The sequence below is a fragment of the Panulirus ornatus genome, chromosome 22, assembly GCF_036320965.1.
Source record: "Panulirus ornatus isolate Po-2019 chromosome 22, ASM3632096v1, whole genome shotgun sequence".
Classification (NCBI taxonomy): Eukaryota; Metazoa; Arthropoda; class Malacostraca; order Decapoda; family Palinuridae; genus Panulirus; species Panulirus ornatus.
In genome coordinates this window covers 18,883,663-18,903,880 of record NC_092245.1, presented here as the reverse complement: position 1 = coordinate 18,903,880, position 20,218 = coordinate 18,883,663, and the positions used below count along the sequence as shown (strand labels likewise).

Here is a 20,218-nt window from a genome sequence, read left to right as displayed (position 1 = left end):
GTGCTTTGCTGTTTTAAGGCAGATGCTGATGGCTCTACATACTTTACAGTGGATGATTTAATCATGTAACTTAAGATTTGCAGTTTCTCTGAATATATGATTGTTAAGGTTATCTTTTCTAGGAAATACCTTTTATGAGGATCATGACGTATGGTACCGCAAGTCATTGATTCTCTGTAATTTGCTCAGAATTTGCCTATCGGTGACGACACGTGTTGTATACTGAAATATACTTTTTATATATTGAACAAAAACTGATCAGCAAGTTCACTCTATAATCTAATGAGCAAAGAAAGTATTTTACAACAAAAACGACGGAAAGCGATAGTCCTTCCTTGACTTCCATGCTGCATTATGGGTAGTCAAATCCTCTGCGAGCTTCTGAGTAGAGGCAGTGAACTCATGTGCGTGAAAAGTTGTGTTAGATTAGCGTTATTTGCCGTGAGGACCATGAGACTTGTGAGAAAATGCGCTGCGTGTAGAGTTGTGCCAGTGAGAACATGAGTCTGAGCTGAGAGTGTTGGGTTAGTGGATGTCAGGCTGGTGTTGTTGTTACGTGACATCATCAGCTCCCCAGCCCACACCACCCATGACACACACAACTCTTCTCGGCCCCACGGTCTTTTAGTTCGTCAGTGAAGGCAGTGGCCAACTCGTGGATATATAACTACACTATCGCACCGCGGAAACGGATAGTTTATTAGTTACGAGTGTTGGGAGAGGTGGTGGGTGGGAGAGAGTAGGGGAGCATTGCCCTCTGCCAGCCAGGCAGCCCTTGCTGGGGGCTGGTCACCTGGCCCGCCTACCTGTAACCTCTCAGGCACCAGCCCTGCCCACCCGTACACCTGCCACCTTCCATGTACATGACCAGTCTACACTCTGTGTCACGTCGTGTCATAGGATGGCATCTGGACCGGCTGCCAGATCAATGTAGAGTGATAGTGTACTTTTATTTCTAATCTTGGTCTGGCCCGTGATAAGGAATTCATCAGTTTCACACAAAGTGAGAAAATGATCGTATATTAGAAATGACAGATTTAGACGTTTTAGGATGTTAAAAGTATTAGTCTTATGTTGATATATTAGATTTTGTGGCTAAAGTGTGGATAGCAGATTTTGAGACAACTATATACAATCAGTTTGGTAATGTACTAGCTTAGGGACATGGCAGAAGCTACTTACGGATTTGGGAGAAATACATTACTGGACTTCTTATGCTTAGTATGATTGATATAGACAGGTGCAGTGTTACTTGGAGCATTATTTTTTTTTATCCTGAGAAAATACTATATAAATAACATGAGTAAGTCATAGGGATAGGCCCATGAAAGTCTGGAAATATGTGTAGTTGCTTAATAGTAGATTAGACAGTAGAAAATAATATACTTGTAGAAATCAGCAGAATCGATCAAGACCTCATAACTTCCCTTAGCAACCGAAATTTACCTTTTTGACTTAGTGTTATATTCTAATGAAGGCAGTGGCTATGGGTACACTTAAATGCCCACGCTATTCATATGATCTGCAAACCTATAGCTACTGCCTGGTATTTGAGACAAAGAGTTATGTATATTAGGATGAATTTAAGGATACTTAATTTAGAAGTAGGTAAGCACTTGTAAGGTATCTCTGGAACCTATGTAGAGCAAACCTAATCTTACAGTTGCTAAGATTGTTGAACTTTGTCAACATGTTTGTCTATTTTTCATACTTGCATGGCTGCTGCTGTGTCATCTCTATATGGACATCTGGCACCATGTTGGCAGTGAATTTTGCTGAGTGTGACTGGTATATTTTCTCTACAATTCTTTATTAAATATTTAGATAAATCATGACTATTGAAGACGTGAGCTTTCCATAGGGTCTATTGATTTTTTTTTACACTTGTATTATCTGCTGGTACATTGATAAACCCCACATTGATAAGCATCACAAGGTCCCAGATATACTATCACTTCATTCAATAACATTTGATATAGAAGATAAGATTGATCATACCAGCAAGTTTATCTTTAATCAACACTGACATGCCTGATATCCAGTTCTGTTCTTGTCCTTCTCTCTCTCTATTTCGTCTAGGGTGAAGTTACTGTATAATTCTTTATTAATTCTCTTTTCTTATTTCTTTTCTTCCATGAGTATATTTTAAACTAGAATGTTACATTATTTAGGCTGTTTTGTAAAGTCTGATATTTACCGTTTAGAAATGCACTTTGTGTTCATTCACTACCCAAGGCATATGATAACTAATTATTGCCAGTACACTAACATATCCATAACCATTTAGCTCAAGGTAACTTTGCCATATTTGTAGTTAAACAGAATATGGACATGTTTTACCCACAGCTACTGCTTAAACTATACTAGATACATCCATGAATTCAGCATTGCCCCAACATTTAGAAATGTAAACATTGCAGATGACAGATGGTGGCTGGTGGTGATTCCACTCTTTCCTTCAGTAGGTCCTCGGTAGCTCACCTCATTAATGTTTCTGTATTTTTACTATAGATCTTGGTTGCTAGAGGAAGTTAGTTGAAATTTTCATGTGTTCTCTTGATTTTTACGATTGTTTCATATACCTTGAAATTAATTGATCACATGTTTTCCATGATCTTTATAACATTGCCTTCTGTCTCTTATCTGCGTTAACCTGAAGATTCACCCTCTAACAATTTGCCAAAGATTGAATTGTTAGGTTTGCACTGTAACCTAACAGCCTAGATGAATATAGGGAGGGGGAAATCTGGATGCCAGAATTTTGTATCCTTACCTATAGTTTGTCTTCTAATAATTGCCAGCAGTCTGACCCCTACTGACAGTTCATCCACTAGCATTTATCAGCACCAGGAACCTAATCAAACCAAACCATGCCTAACCTAACATGATGAAATAAATCAAATCACATGTAACCTAACACATAATCTAACCTCGAACATAAGATACAGAAAATTGTCAGTATGAGCTACATTGACGGTAGGGAGCAAAATGTTGGTCACCAGTGAAACTTCAGATGATCCCTTACTTATTATCACATGGTAAAAGTAATGTTCCAAACAACATAGTGCCTGTCTAAATTGCTTCTACTAATTTTACGATTATTGATAAGTTATTCTTTCAAATTTATGTTATTGATACTGTGTTTCTAAACTTGCAGCTGCATAACATTACTTTGAATGTAGACATTGGAAATGGATGTAGGATGATTATGTTTTATGATATGGAATGTAATTGTTACCCGTTTGATTGAATACACTTACCCCGTACATTTAGGGCCAGAGCCCTACACACTTGCAAGTGACGTGCTGATTTTTTTTTTTTTTTTTTGACCCATAATAAATCTCTTGGAGCAGCCATGATTATAGATGCCATATGTAACCTTCAATAATAATTCACACTATGGATTTCACCAGCCACTGAACTTTTTTTTTTGATGTTTTATTTCGTTTAACATGAATTGATTTATAAGAAGAATTCATTTTGATTTATTTTGAAAAAACAAACACGGGAGAAAATGCAAAAGTAGACCAAGCTTAGAGACTGAAACTATGATTTTATTACTTATTTATAGAAAATATTATTCTAGTAAAAGTAGTAGATTGGAACATTAGGTAGTATTGATTGTAACATTAGGAAGGAGCTGAAAATATTATAGTAGTTGTTCCCCCTGTTAGTGGTCAGTTAAAAGTGAGGCTCCAAAGGCTAAGAAATGGCACTGGAGTTCACCAGTTATGGAGACTCCTTTGGCATGGTCACCCCTTTGAGGGATTTCCTGAAAGAAATGGGATCAGAGATATATATAGATAGAATATGTCTATGAATTGATGGAATATGAAAAAAATTATTTGGAAGAGATAGCAGAATATTTTTGTATATTGACAATATGAAAATATGGTTAAGGCCCACAGTTTTACTCCCTTTGTTTCATGCATGCTAGAGGAAAACCTTGCACTGATACATTAACAGAGAATTGTTTACTATTATACATATAAGTATATTTTCCACTGTAGTATTGGCTGAATTTTGTGGAGTCAGTCATCTTTTTTGTAACATTTGCAATGTTACTGAAATGCAAAATTTTTTTAATTTGGTGCTACTGATCCCTGTAAAAACACTTGAAAAACCTGGTGCGTGGAAAAGCCAATATCAGTCCTTGAAGTATGACTTAATTGTCAGTTTATGGACCTCATCCATCCTAAATTGTTGCCTAAAAGAACATGCAAATTGAAATTTTTTATTAATAGATAATCTTATAAAATAAGCATAGATTTTAAAGGAATGCAGGTCATGCGGCTAACCTTGTGTACGTTCATAGTATGAGATTGCTCATAGGTGTCAGTATGCATGAAGGCATGGCAGGTGTTTTTAGGGCTCTTGTGTTCCCACATATCATAAAGGGAAATTTTTTTTCAAAGGCATGTGATAGATTTGAATGTTAAAGGATGACATAGTTTATTTATAACGTCTTTTTTATATTATACTTGATTGCTGTTTCCCGCTTCAGTGAGATAGCGCTTGGAAACAGATGAAGAAGGCCCATCCACTTGTATACACATATGAATACATAAATGCCCATACACACACATATACATACATGTGCATAACATATACACATATACATACGCATACACAGACATATAAACATGTACATATTCATACTTTCTTGCCTTCATCCATTCCTGTCACTACCCCGCCCCACAGGATACAATGTTGCTACCCCCTGCTTCAGTAAGGTAGTGCCAGGAAAACAGACAAAAAAGGCCACATTCGTTCACCCTCAGTCTCTAGCTGTCATGTAATGCACTGAAACCACAGCTCCCTATCCACATCCAGGCCCCAAATACCTTTCCATGGTTTCCCTCAGACGTATCACATGCCCTGGTTCAATCCTTTGACAGCACGTCAACCCCATTATACCACATCCTTCCAATTCACTCTATTCCTGGCATGCCTCTCCCTTCTGTATATTCAAGTCCCAATCGCTAAAAATCTTTTTCACTCCATCCTTCCACCTTCTTGTTCCCTCCAACTCTGACACATATACCCTCTTTGTCAATCTTTCCTCACTCATTCTCCCCATATGTCCAAACAGTTTCAACACGCCGTCTACTGCTCTCTCAACCACACTTTTTATTTCCACCCATCTCTCTTACCCTTTCATTACTTAATTGGTCAAACCACCTCACACCACATATTGCTGTCAAGTATTTCATTTACACTACATCCATCTTCCTCCATACAACCCTATATAGCCCATGCCTTGCAACCATATGATATTATTGGACCTACTATTCCTTCAAACGTACCCATTTTTGCTCGAGATAACATTCTCTCCTTCCACACATTCTTCATCGCTCCCAGAACCTTTGCCCCCTCCCCAACCCTGTGACTCACATCTGCTGCCATGGTTCCATTTGCTGCTAAGTCCACTCCCAGATATGTAAGACACTTCACTTCCTCCAATTTTTCTTCATTTAAACTTACATCCTAATTTACTTGTCCCTCAATCCTGCTGGAGTTTAGGGAGGGCTGTGAAGATTAGAGAAAGTGTTAGGTTACAGTAAATAATGTAAAAATAGGTGAAATGCTTTTATGAATTTGCAGGACTTATGAAAACATAATCTAACTTCCCCAGGCAAAGTTAATCTTATACTCATTGTAATATGGAAAATTGACATGGCAAATGGCAAATGGTGACATCCTGAAGTCTTAATCATCACAATTTCTGTGAACTGAAAAAGAATGAAACATGATAAGTTCCTTGTTTCGTTTTTCCTCTTGATTATCAGCAGATGTTAGATCGCCTGCATCATTGTGACCTTGCTGCAATGTTAATTTTTGTATGAAGCAATGGTACATTGATGAAATCAGAATGGTCATGCATAGCAGAATGAAACATGTAGTACATCTCAAACATTTTTCCTTGAAATTTCAATATATTTTACATCTTTATATTATCACTTGTAATCATATATATATAAAGTATCAGCAGCATCTTCCAAAAATGTACTGATGCCCTTATATCAGCATAAACGACCGATACTAGTACGCTGATACATCGCTGTCAGTTACTGTAATTCAAAAGTGAAACTTGAAAAATCAGCAGGACTTATGAAAACCTTACCTCACCTAACCTACCTAGAAGTTAAGAAATATTTTAATATTTAGTATCATTGTTGACATACCTGTTACGCCTGAGTGAGCATTGCACAAACTGCCTAAGAATTTCAAGAGGCGTAATAAAGTCAGCTAGTCATGCCACCACCCTTCTTTCTCATAAGCAGCCATTCCATTCAGTTCTCTAATTCAGATCACTTTAGTATTGGTACATTTGTGCTAAAAATCTTCGTTACTAAGAAAGGTCGAGGTTAGATTCGGTTTTCACAGGTTCTGTTGATCTTATAAGTGTTTTACCTATATTTTGATGAACTACATATTTTTCTTTACATACATAACTCACTAGTGTCATCATATTTGTTATCATAGAATAAGATACTGTACAGCTAAAGCTGCTAATCATGCTCCAGTCATCTTGTTCCAGTCAGAGCTCATATAGATAGATTAAAGAACAGTGTATTCTGATTATTATGATTGTCAGACAATCCATGAACAAGTGCATAGCTATGCAAATGAACATCTTAGTTTTTGTTAGTTAGGCTGATGTGGTATGTCAGCAACTATATTACAGTAACTGTACATCACTTAATGCTCAACAGAGTGCATAATGTAATGTATTATTTACTCAGTAAACATCTATATATATGTCACCCTGTCTTTCTAGGTGTTCCTCACCCATAGGCTTATCCAAAGTGTGAAATATCTAGTCCACCTTGATTTTAAGCTTTTAAGATTAGTTCTGTAATACCCCTTAGTACTTCAGCAGTGTATATTATAGCTGCATTGCTGCTATGAACCATTTTTTTTTCATGCATATTCGCCATTTCCTGCATTGGCGATGTGTGTTGAGAACAGTTGACTGAGCCTTAGAGGAAAAAACCTCACATGGCAACCATCTCTGTTCCTTATTTAGGAAAAGTAAAACAGGAGGGGAGGATTACCAGCCCCTTGACCCCATCACTTTTAATTGCCTTGTACGGCACGCAGGGCATATGTGGGTAGTATTCTTTTTCTTCTATTCCCAGGGGATATTTATTTTCTGTAAACACTATATAAGCATAGCAGAACAAAATTACTTGGTACCCAAAGCTAGTTTTGATGTGTACAGTGATCAAAAAATAAGTAAGGTTTACTTTTGTCTCCTGTGGAAAAAATTTGGATATGATTAGGTTATTTATACTACTACAGTTACTGTAATTGATAATTGTATCAGATTTTGTAAAAGAAATTTTTTTTTGCAATAGTCTTAAAGAGTGTTTTAGGCTCCATCTTCTTGTTTTGGTATTACTTTTATAGGTAGCTGTTTAGCTCTACAGAAGAAAAGAAAGAAATACGTATTGTTAACATGAGCCTTTGCTAGAATATTTAATTGTAAATGGCATATATTTTAGATTCTAAAGATAATTGATGTAGTATATTGCTTTTTTTCTAAAAGTGAATGAATATTTTTTCTTTAAAAAGCATTAGGATCATCATTATTTGATAAACTCACATCATCTTGCTGAGTAGTGCCTGTACACATTGATATAGTTGTAGAGGAGTGGAATATAACAGAGACATGTCAAGGCCATGAATGGTTGATTGTGATTAGAAACAAATAAAGATGGAAGAGCCAAGCAGTGGTGAGGGAGGCTCAAATGGGTCTTCTAGCCAGACGGATATTTTGACAGCACAGGTGCTGCTGAAAAAAGGCAAACGCTATGCTGCAAAATTCATTCGGGATGAATGCTTGAGAAACATGTCCCCAGAAGAAACACAGGCACCACGTACACAGGTAAGCATGTGATATATAGTATATTGACCAACTGTAATATTACTTTATTGACTGTGCAGTCAGAAAAGAAAGTATAGTATCACAGTTACCCATTCTTTTCAGCTGTTCATTGGTTTGTTATGTATGTTTTTCTCTCTTTTTGTGCATACTGATGAAGTCTTTGGTTGTTTTTCTGCCCCACAGCTTGAGATATCCCAGGATGCTTGGTTTGATTGTTGGTTGACCAGTCTGTTGGAAGCAGTGGCTTGTGAGCCCATGTAAGGAAGCCTCTTCAGCCTGGCTGGTCTTGTACATTTAGTTTTTACTTGTTCAGAGCACTCTCAAACTTCACAGTGCATCCCATTGTCTTTCTGATGATTGCAGGTAAGATGTTGAAGAGTCTTGGGCCTTGGATTGCAGTGTAAATTGGGGATGATGCCTCCTAGGATTATTCAGGTATAGGTGATAATATACTTCTCCCATCTGCATTCTAGGAGTACAGCCTAAGTGATTTTAACTTCTCACTAATAGTTCCTATACCATATTAACATGTGCTGTGAAAGAATGCTGGGCATTTTCTAATTCTGTAGTTTTGCCTGCCTTGGAGGGTGATGTTGGAACACAGCAGTTTTCTGTACATGAAAGAATTATCACTAAAAAAAAGTCATTGTTTTTCCCTTGTATTAAGAGTCTGCAGGATCCATCACATCTTGGGGGAGGCAATGGCTGTGTTGTTTTTGGTGATGGTTAGGTCAATAGACATTATTATTCGAAGTTCTTTCACGTTATTTAGTTGATTTATGACTGTGTTTGAGTCTGGTGTTCTGCATCGTTTTTATTTGATCACTTTCCACATACTTGGAGTTGAAATTTATTACTGTTGAATTTTCTTTGTATCCCTGTTTAAAGCATGATTTTCACAGGGGCCAGTTGGAAGACATTAAATCTCTTTTAAGCTTTTCAGTCTGTTCTGCTGACATGATTTTCATACTTCTTGTGTCACCTGCAGATAATGATATGAAACCCTGACTAATGCTCATGTCAATAGACTATCAGGTATAATGATGAGGAACAGGAGTAGTGCAGATAAAGTTCCTTTAGGGACAGATTTTTGTTGTGGGAGTATAGGAAGTTGCATGGTGTACAAGTTTAGTGTAATCATCGGTTAGTTGAAAATTGTATATCCATATCCCAATTTTTCCTGTTTATCCCACCTGATGCGTTTTATATGCTCTGACACCATGGTCACAGTCATCAAAGAGCCTCTCCAACCTTATCGTGGTGGTCAGTCAGTTGCAAAAGGCAAGATGGTCTTTCCCTTGCATTCACTGTAAATCACATCCGCATTTTCTTCGTCCTCCAGAGTTTCTCCAACCTTATCGTAGTGGTTAGTCAGTTGCAGAAGACAAGATGGTGCTTTCCTGAAACCATATTGTACTAGCTTATGTAGATAGTTTTCTTCAATGAATTCAATCGGCTTACCTTTTAGGACTCTCGAAGTTATTGATAATGTGTGATGTTAGTGCTATTGGTCTTTTTTTTTTTTTTGTCTACCTTTGGGGAGTGAACTGATGTGAGTCAGAGTCTTAGGAGGTTCCAGAATCTAGACTTTTTCTCCAGAGTGTGTTTTGTGCTTTTTTGATAGGTGTCTTACATTTCTTTACTAAGACAGTTGCAGGAGTTCACTCCTAGACACAGTCCGTTGGCATACTCTCAATGGCACTCCCAAAATCCCGTGGTGAAATGGTGGTATCCATTATATGTAGCATGGGCAATAACTCTTTAAGAAGTCTGTTGGGTCATTTATATATGAGGTGGTTTTTGGTTCGCTGAAAACCAATTCTTACTGCTCTTTTAGAACCTCACTCATCTTCTGGCAGCTATCTGTAAAAGTGTTATGTTTTTAGGGGGCCAATGGAGATTTTTCCTTCGTCTCCTGTTTAGTATGATGAAACAAAAAAAAATATTAGATTTATGCTCTGTATCTGTTAGTTCATTTGATAAATTTCCTTTCCTTCCCTAGGTGTGCTGTGGCATTTTGTAGATTTGAAATTATTATTTTACCTCATATAGAGTGTTTGTCTTCCTCTGTGTACCCTTGCCCTTTTTTCTTTCTTTTGAGTGATTGAAGTATCAAAGTGGTCATGTCTTTAACACCACCCCCTCCTCTACACTGGTATTCAGCATGGTATCCCACAGTGTCTGTGTTGATAGTTGGTAGGGTTTCCCATTGTATTGTAGACATATTGATTACATCTTCCCATTTCATCCTTTTATTATTAAAACTGACATTGCTGAATATGCCTCCATGTGTTTTGCTTAGACAGTTTTGTATCCAAAGGTGTTCTTGCTTCAATTAGGTTTTCAACAGAGTATAGGGTATTTGAAATGGTGATGTTACATATCAGTGCCACATTATTTGTAAAGATGAAGTCCAGATTATTATTTCTTCTAGGAGTTTGTTTTTTGCTGACTGAGGTAAAACTTGTCACACAGCTCAAATAACTTTTTTTTGCAGTTGTTTGTCTGTGCTGTCTCTGGTGTTGGTAATGTCATGTACAGTGTTTTTTCCAGTTTGTCTTCAATTTATGAGTGGTAATATATTTAGGACTGGGTTTCTGAGAAGGTCAAGACATGATTTTATGTTTCATAAATGTCCCATGAATTCTTGGGGTTTTGCATCTAAGATGTGATACGCATAAAACGAGAACCTCTTAAATATCTGGAGCCCAAGACTCTCAGCACCTTGTCTGCTATCATCAGAAACATCATGGGATGCAAAATAGGGAAGTTTAAAGAGTGCCTTGGACAAGTACCTACAAAATGTACCAGACTAGCCAGGCTATGTGGGCATGCGGGAAGTTGCTTCAAACTACTTGGCTGACCAGTGACACAACTCAGCAGCCTGTGCTTTGAGGGTTGAAGATCCCTGAAGACTTCATTAGATATTTGGATTTTCAACTTCGACTGCTCATGCTTCTTTTTCATCTCTTCTGTTCAGGAGCTCAGTTGCTATAAGGTTATTTATTATGTGAAGTCTAACGCCTCCACATGATCTTGTAGTCCTGTTACATCTCTATAGGTTGTAGTAGTGATCCAGACCTCACAATTCGTGGCCTATAGTGTGTGTTTTGGAATGTCACAAATACTGTATTGGACTCGTTCAGCATGCCACTTTTAATGGGGATTTTATTTATTTTGTGGCATAAATGGAGAGTGTTACATGACTTGTTTCTGAGTGTTTTGAGGGGTCAGTATGTTCTGATTTGTTTTGTTGAGCTTATCAATATCTCTTGTCAATTTTTAGAGAGAAGCCAGTGCAATTTTCTTGTCTAGCTCTGTTTTTACCCTTATTCTGGTTTGGAAAAAAGGGTATTTATTGTAATCTGCATGAGAGATCTACCTCATTGCCCCTGATGTGTGGTGGTCCTTACACTAATCATTCAGGCATCATCTAAACTTCTATGCAAATCTCTGGTTATTTGCACTGATACGTGTTAAAAAATCTGCATCCTTTTCCACAGCAGCATTTACCTTTCTTAAGCCAGTCCAGACATTTTCTAACATGATTTGGTTTGCATTCTCCCCAGTATGTTGTGCAAGTTTTGACATATATGCAAATTCCCTTTGCAATATGAATCGAGACTCTGTACACTCTTTGGATTTTATTTTTCACACCATAAGGTCAAACTTGATGATTTAAGGCCTCTTTCACCATCAGTGTCTGTAGTAGACTCACTCTCCTCTAATTCCCAATTCAGTATCCATGCTATTTCCTCATTTTCCATCTATGTGTCAGTGCCCATTGAGCTCACTAGCTCACTCTCTATTACAGCATTTCCCATATCTGACTGTCTATATCACTGGTAGGAGTGATGGCCTTTGAATTTTCCACATCACTGAAGAGTTATGATAAATCTTCTGCAGACTTTATCTCGTCATCCTCAGAGGGTCATTTGATATTTCCATGTGCAAGATTGAGATGCATATGTGTGATGCATGTCCAAGCTATATCATTTGCCCTCAAGATGCTACTGGCTGATTTACTTTTGCCATGGTTTATGATCATAGAGTTGAAAGATGTTTGTTTATAAGTTGAACAAGCAATTTCCTGTTGACTGCTTAAGGTGTTGTTGCATATATAAGTCGTCATATTTTCCAATATGTATGTTGTTCCCCCCTTTATATGGAGAATCTGTATTTTGTAATATCAGTCATTTGCCTCCCCTCCTATTTGCACAGAACTTTTATGTATATTAACTAAACTGCTCAGATTTAGGGTTTTATTTTGTATACTATCTCAGTACACATATGTTTTCTCTTCCTTGTACCCTCACTTTTTTGTGGGATATTATACAGTGGTCTCGTATGTCTTTTGACAATTCAGTAACTTGTTCTTGGCTTTCATTCATTAGTGAATTTCTACTCTATTTTTTCCCATTTAGATATCTTTACTCCATATTTTGCTGTATTTTGTGCTGTTTTAGTAGTAACTTATTTTTTACCTAAAGTCATTGAATGAGTTGGATTTCGGTTACGTTAGTTGAATTCAGCACCAAGTGCACCACCAAATCTTGTTTTGTTCGGTAATTACTTATTAGTACTATACAGGGAGAGAATTGTACTTATGGGTCCCCATTTCCTGAACTTTCCATGCCATGAAGTAGCCTTTTAAACTTTTGTAAACTGCCAGTATTCACTGTCTCTTGGTAAATTTATTCCAACCATTCACCACCCAAACCTTCAAACCAGTTCTTCTTAACATTCTTTCTAACTAGCTTTTTACCCAGCTTTTTGCTATGGCCTCTTGTTACTGTGGTGCCACATTTATTGAAGAACTTTTCTCAATCAGTATCATCTGGCTGATTTAGAAACTGTTATTTCATTATTCACTATATACATCTATTCTGGATTGTTGCAGTTCTTTGGTGGATTAGTGTAAACTAAAAGTATTACTATACACTTCCTACCCATTGTAATTTTACCCTTCATGTATTGTCTGAAGGCACTACCTGCTTAGATTTTATGGAATACAATGAAATTCCCGTATCAAGAGGGTTAAAACCCTCTCACTTGTTACCTTCCTTGCTGTTATGTACCCCTCTGGACAGAAGAGGCTGGACTTCAGTTCCCTTGTAAGTTTTGTTAGAGTTGAAATCTCATGTATGGTCAGTGAATTTCGGTTCCCTTCAGCATGCCACCAGGTCATCTGAATCATTTACAGTAACTTCAGTTTACGGCACATATTACTAGTTAGTTCTGACCTCCTTAGGCTAGATATGGTGATGTTCCTTTCTCTGGCCTGATCTTATTCCTTTTGTTTTTTGCCTTTTATCAGTTCTCTTTGGCTTTATATCTTACTTTTCATAGTTTCTTTTACTGCTTCATGGTGATATTAGGAGCTGATTCAAGCTGGTTATCATATTGTGCCTATATTTTGTGTGTTAGAGACTGTCTCTTCGTAAAGCAGAATTTGCCTTTCTTAAGCAGGGTTAGATTTTTATGTGGATGTTGAAAGTTACACTTTCCTCAATATGGTATGCTAGAGTCTTTCCAAGAATAGAAATGATTGAGCTATAATGTGACTTGTTTTGTGAAATGTTCTTTTTAATGTTGACAGTGGCACATTTTCTTAATATAGTGGATCAATTCTTACCAGGCTAAAAAGTTTTTTGCATCAAAAATTATGCCATGTTTAGAGTAACATTCACTGTGAAGTTCTTTTCTGTTATGAACTTAAGCAAATCTGAACTGTGTTTTCAATTTTTCATACACAAACTCGGTAATCAGGGTTGCCACAGCTCAGTTGCTTGCTCCATACATTCATACACTGGTCGAAAGTAATTGGTTTAAGGTCACAGGAAGGAGCCGTAACAGTGATAAAGTAAATTATTCATCAGTATACTTCATGCGTTGACTTTATCCTTTTGATTGTTGGATTATAATTGTTGCAGAAGATGTATACATATATGTATATATTCCTGAGTCCACGGGGAAAATTTTTTACCAAATGTCTTCTTAGCTACATCTCTTCGTTGTATATCAACTGACTGTTATATTTCTCTCTTGTGTCTCCCCTGATGTGATTATTACATGAAAGTGCACTTGGGAACTTATCTTGTTTCATTTTCCCCATGGACTTATAGGAATATATACATATGTATATTATTTTTTTTTATATCTATGATTTATAGCAAACAGGTATTGCCCTGTAATGTTTGTATGTTGTAATTACATAATTTATGGAACATATGGCCTAATTGAAATACATTTATGTCATTTGGCCTGCCATATCAAATTAGTTTTTGACACCCGTGTTTTAAAGTTTGTATGTTTTCCTTTGTTTTGAAGGTCCTTGGTGAGCTGCTGGACTTACTGCTGAACCCAGCCATGCACATAAAGAACTGGGATACCATTGACTGGCTCAAGTGGCTCATGGCTGCAGGCCGCACCCCTGATGACTTCTTCAATACAGGTATAGTGCCTTGTATACCTTTACATCAAACACCCCACAATGTTGATTTGCTCTGAAATGTAACTGAATTTAGAGTATTTTAGTCTCCACATTGTTTGAATGGCAGAAAAGATAGTATTTTGGCCATTATTCTCATGAACTGTTCTGCATGTGTGACCTCCACCAAGGTTTGGACTTGTACTGTGCATTTGACTGCTGCCTCCCACAGCTTCTGTGTGGAGACTGGTCAATTGAGGCTTGGATGTTACAATGCCTCCTCCATCCCTCGAAGAGCTGAGCTGTAGAATTCTCTCCTCCTTTTGTCTTTTATTCACATGGCCTTTCTTCCTTTAAGAGTCAGCTCTAAAAACACTTGTGGAGCTCTGATTGATTTTTCCTTTTACTTTTTTCTCCTGCCTGAGATGGCCTTGAATGGGGCATATTTTGCCCATGCCATGTTGGTGATTTAAAAAAAGAATTGTGCTGCTTTAACAGCACTTACCTCAACACATTCTTGCATATCCATGTCATGTGCCTTAACATTAAATGCATTCCCTTAGTGTCAGATATTGTACTGTACTGTGACATCAAAGTGAAAAACACTAAAATTGTCTGGACTGGCTCAAAAAAGTTAAATGCCACTTTGGGAAAGGATGCTTATTTTACCAACAGAAATATGCAGATCATCATGGGAGTTTAGGCACTGCCTGAACGAATATTGTGTAGATCACTGCTTATTAGGGACAATTAAACATGTTTTTCGTGCTGATCACAACACACACCCATTTTAAGACTCAACAGGGACAAAGGCAGGGGAGAACTGCCAGAAGGGGAAGCAGTACTGGTCTTCTACTACAAAATGATAAAGGAACTGAAAGCACTCTCCCAAGCTCAACAGAACAGAGCATATCAACCCCCCCCCCCCCCCCCCCCCAACAACAACAACAACAACAACATCACATGCATTGAATAACATGTTTTTAATTCAACTAGTGGATCCAAGAGTGATGGCAACCTTTGAAATGCTTTATTTGAGGTAAACAGCGGGCCATGGTTTCCGACTGCTTGATGGACCAACTACCTAACTCTGCATTATAGGTTGAGCACTATCTGTTTAGTTAGAAGACCTCCATGGCTTTATAAATATTAAAGAGTATAGGAGGGATTCAAGATAAGCACGAGTATTTTTCTTTGGAAGGATTTTAAACAGTGTTTCAAAGGCTTTGCCAAGGATACCATCCTCAGATATGGCATATTTAAAGAAACTTGGCTGTAAAGAACTTTGGCTGAGCTGTTTAATGTTAGGATTTGGAAGAAGCTTATATGGTAGAGCTGATCAAGTCACGCTGAAAAGCGAACTCCAAAGAATTTGTTAGAACTGACACAACCTCACATTCATTGACTAAGAAGTTGCTTTGGACCCGAACCGTGAAGGTTTACTGATTAGAAGGATTTTAACATAATGTTCCAACAGAGAGCTTTATGGGGAGATACAGTGCTTGGTGAAATAGTCACCCATAACAGCATTTAGAAGTAACACTGGTACCGGTTTTGGTCCTCCAGTTGGAAGAACCGCATCCGGATCATTGAAACATCTGTTTAAAGATGGCCTTGGGCTAAATGGCTTCGCGAAAAGTAAATCGGGAACATTAAACGAACCTTTAACATAGCCTATTTTAAGAAGTGACACCAGCGGCCACATGCATGTACATCACCTCGTTTTATAAACGTCTCCCCTTGAAAAAACATGCTGGTCCTCTAGTTTCAATTTTTTTTTTTTTTTTCGCGGGGCATTCAGCGGCACTTTTTCGGGTCTAAGGGATTCTGTAGACATTTTGTTGTTGGATGTCAGATAGTTTAGAGCATTTAAGGACTTTGATATGTTCAGAGTTTCGTGAAACTTTAAATTTGTATTTTCTGGGGAAGTGTTTCGTGCATCACAGATCATCTTTTGAGGTCCTAGTTTTCAGGCGATGTTCAGTCCCTGAAGGTTTCCTCAGGTTTTGAATCCCTTTGAAGCATTTTGTTATTGCGTGAGTGTTGGGGATTAGTCGCTGGTAATGCACATGGAGTAAAATGCAAACGTTGAAATTATGTGTCATCGTGACTTCTTTGACCTTGGCAAAGTGCTATCCGGCAGCACGAGGAGGCTGGTTGGCACCCCCTTTAGCTTGGCATACCGGTTGTAGGCGTCTTGGCACGGCCACCTCCACTGCCTTAACCCAGTCCAGCAGGCAGGCAGAGCCTCCCACACGCGCACACACACCTCGTCCTTGGTGTTGGGTGGCCGGACTTTGGTGCTCGCGGACACCAGCCGTATCAGTGGCCACTCAGCGGTGTGATGGCAGCCTATGGTCCGTGTGTCGTGTACATGAACACTTACCGAGTGAATGAAGTTTTTCGTATCATTTATATACGAACTGTATGTAGCTTATAGGTCGTATAAGCTAGAAAAAAAAGTAAACATTATATACATACGGTATATAGCTGAAGTTAAGAGGTGGATATTTCTTATATTTATGTCTCGTGAAGTTATATCTTCGTGTATTTAAGATTGCTAGTAGTGACTCATGGCTTTTGACTAGCATATAGGCAGACTTTCGGTTACCTTACCTTGTGAAACTACTTTCTTACTGTTAGTAGGGGTGGGGAGGGATGAAAATATATAACATTGACACTGCCACTTTTTTTTTTTTTCATATTTGCCTCCTTTTCTTTCGAGTTCAGAGTAGCGAAACGTGAGAAACACTTTCCTGGTGACAACGCCAACATTTGTAAAGTTTGGTCCTAATTTTCTTTCTTTTCTCTGCAATATCATTTTATCTTTATTGTATTTCTTCACCTTATCTTCCTTTCCCCTAAGAATTCGTCGTCTTCATTGTCTTATATTTTGTTCCATCGAGGACCTTGGGCGGTGAAAAGGAGGAATGTCAGTTTCTTTAGTCTGGTTAGTGACTCAGAAGTGATTATACTTAAGTTACCTGGATATGGAAAGGTGCTTGTTTGTGAGTACCGTATATTTAGTATTACAAGGGAAGGGGGACAAGGTTCTTTGTACATCGAACACAAACCTTATGTTGTTGTCAGGAGCCGTATTCCACTCGTGAACCTTACTTTCTCATCACCTTAGCTGGATTGTTGGACCTTGGAGGAAACCGTCCGAGTCGTCTTTTTGAAGTACGAGGTCTTCCCATGGTATTTCACGTGATATATATATTTTTCAAAATGAATTTTGAAGCATCTCTGCTCTAAAGTGGATTTAGATTACACATGCAGCTCAGTATTTCATTCTAGCAACGATATCGTGGAATGAAGGTCTGAGACTAGGTCATACCAGATCCACGTAAACCAACATATATGTCGCCTTCTGTTCATGATAGGACTTGGCAGTTTGATTGGAATATGGCTTATGGTTATTTTTTCATGAACCTTTTTGCTTTTCCCAAGCTTCTTACATTTTTATTATGGTTATTGTAGGATTTTTTTTTCACAGGTCTCAGTTCTTTTGCTGAGCTTTGGTTTTCAGGAAGGCCTTCTACTTCCCTCCACCATCCGAATCCTTGAGTCTGTTTCAGTCAGGTGGCCAAAAGTGTTTGAGGTAGCGAGTTTTGGTTTATTATGTCAGGTTTATTGTGAAATCAATCAGTGGATTATTCCATCTGGCAGATTGTCTTACTGGTGGGTCTGAGCGAACGTTTCAGTCTAACCGGATCCGTTTTGTGCAATTTTGATTTACGCTGTTCTTGGCGATGTTTCCCGTCATAGACGATGCAGGTTGAAGCTCTTAGAAAGATTACATTCAAGACTCACTGTAGGAGACTTTCAATATAAGATTTCGTGTTGCTTTGGTTTCACTTCTGCTTGTTTATGTATTGATTTCATTCATAGAGGTCAAAACTTCACTGTTATTACTGACATTTCCACTAGTAATGGTAATTATACTTGTCCCAAGTAAAGCAATTTCTTAATTTTTTTGATCGACTCGCTTTCGTCGCCTCAGTGACTTTAGATCACCATGAAAGTCAAAGGGTCTTTCTTGCCTGTAGTTTTGGTAAAACTGTTAAAAAAAATTAACGTGTTGCCCAGCTCTTCTAATATCTTTTCTTGGTGGTTTGTCAGCCGGGTAGACGCTTAAAAGTCAGATTGGTTAAGTGCTTTATTTTTTGTGGCCTGGTGGTTGTCTTTAATGTGTGTAGTCTAGTTGTGTACATACACCTCACTTCGCGCCTTCCTGTCTGACCACCTCTTCCTTGCCTCTCGTTCGTCAGTCATTTTTTTTTTTTTTGATTTTAGGCTCTTTATGTAAGCATACAATTTTCTTTTTTATGGTTTGCCTTTCATTTTCTTTTTCCTCCTCTCCCTCGGTCATTATCTCTTTCTTGGTACATGCAGCCCTTGTTGGCATGTATTTTATGGACTTGAGCTTCCTACGGTGCTTGGGTGACGTATAGGTTTGGGTCAACTTTATAGTTCACTTGGCTAGACACACCAGGACATCTAGCACTCCATCATGAAGTTTATTTTCAGTTTTTCTTTGAGGAATGTTTGGAATATAGCCCCTCTGTATGTGAAAGAATACCTGTCTGTCCCCCATTTTGTTTCCCCTGTGCAGTAAAGAAACCACCTGGCAATGTATTCTCTTTGTGTTGTTAAGGTGGTTGTGGGTCATTCTGTGGTGTTGGTGAGCCGGCCCAGCAAGTTGGGCGGGAGTGGGGCCCCATGGAGGTGCCTCCTCACCATCTGCAGTAAACAATATTACCAGCTTTATGATTTCTTCCTCAGTGTAACATAGTATTGCTTCACAGATTGTTATTTTCGTCTATTAGTATATATGTGTAGGTTTACCTGTCAGCCACGTCAGAGATGTTTAGATATTCTGCATTTTTACTTTTTGTTGGGGGCGTTGTTGGACGGGGCCGAGGGGGAGGGCACTGGGTGGCAAGGGGGGGGGGGGGTAAGAGGGTGCTAGACGGCGCGGGGGATGGGTGAGGGGGGAGGCGGTGCTTGCTTGAGCTAAGAGGAGGAGGTTCTATCGCCCACCATGCCTGGAGTACTGCTACACTGTAGTCTTACAGGTTCACATTATCACTTTCCTGTATGTGCACTGCTTTATGTATCAGGTAATAGATATAATTTACGTTATGACCAACTCCTTCCACCACGGCTCACACTCATTGACTACTAAATCAAAGTTGATCTATTTCACACACGCACACTCACTCGTATATACGTTATTTTTTCAGTTTGCCGTTTTCCGCGTTAACGATTTTATACCAGGGGCAGACGAAGAAATGGTCTCATTCGCAGACATCCAACGTAGCTTTCATGTGTAGTGCACTGAAATCACAGCCACCTATCCACAACCATGCCTAACAGACCTTTCCGGAGTTTACCGTCATCGCTTTAATGGCCTGCTTCAGTTCATTGAAAGCACGTCGGCTCATCTGTATCACATCAATCCACTCTGTTTTGTGCACACTTGGCATCCTTCTGCATGTTCAGGTCCCAAGCACTCAGAACCTTTTTCACTCCAGTATTTGTCTCCAATTCAATCTGCCACTTTTGCATGTCCCCTCCACTTCTGACGCTCTTTGTCATCCTATCCTCACTTAATTTCCTCACTTAAGTCCACATGTCCAAACTATTTCAGCACACCTTCAGCTCTCTGATCCATACTCTTATTACCACACCTCTCTTTTACCTTGTTATTTCATGATCGACTAACCTTCTTCACATCACATATTGTCTTCAAATTTTTTGTTTCCAACACACTCACCCAATGCCATACATTCTCATTTAAAGCCCAAGCTTCGCATCCATACAACACGTTACGACTAATGTGCCTTCAAACATGCCTGTCTTTTTCCTCTAGGAGTTCACCTTTCATTCATATC

At 38.4% G+C, this 20,218-nt stretch overlaps 1 protein-coding gene across 5 annotated transcripts in view; it reads left to right on the top strand.

Moving 5' to 3' along the window:
- Positions 1–359: 359 nt before the first annotated feature.
- Ubr3 (Ubr3 ubiquitin ligase) overlaps positions 360–20,218 on the top strand; it is a 169,377-nt gene continuing 149,518 nt past the window's right edge. For 3 of the 5 annotated variants that reach the window (XM_071676245.1, XM_071676244.1, XM_071676241.1), the window contains exons 1-3: positions 360–404; positions 7,579–7,891; positions 14,222–14,345. In XM_071676245.1, the coding sequence (XP_071532346.1) occupies positions 7,721–7,891; positions 14,222–14,345 (295 nt within the window). In that variant the 5' untranslated portion in view covers positions 360–404; positions 7,579–7,720. The other 2 variants (XM_071676243.1, XM_071676242.1) reach the window with 2 other exon arrangements.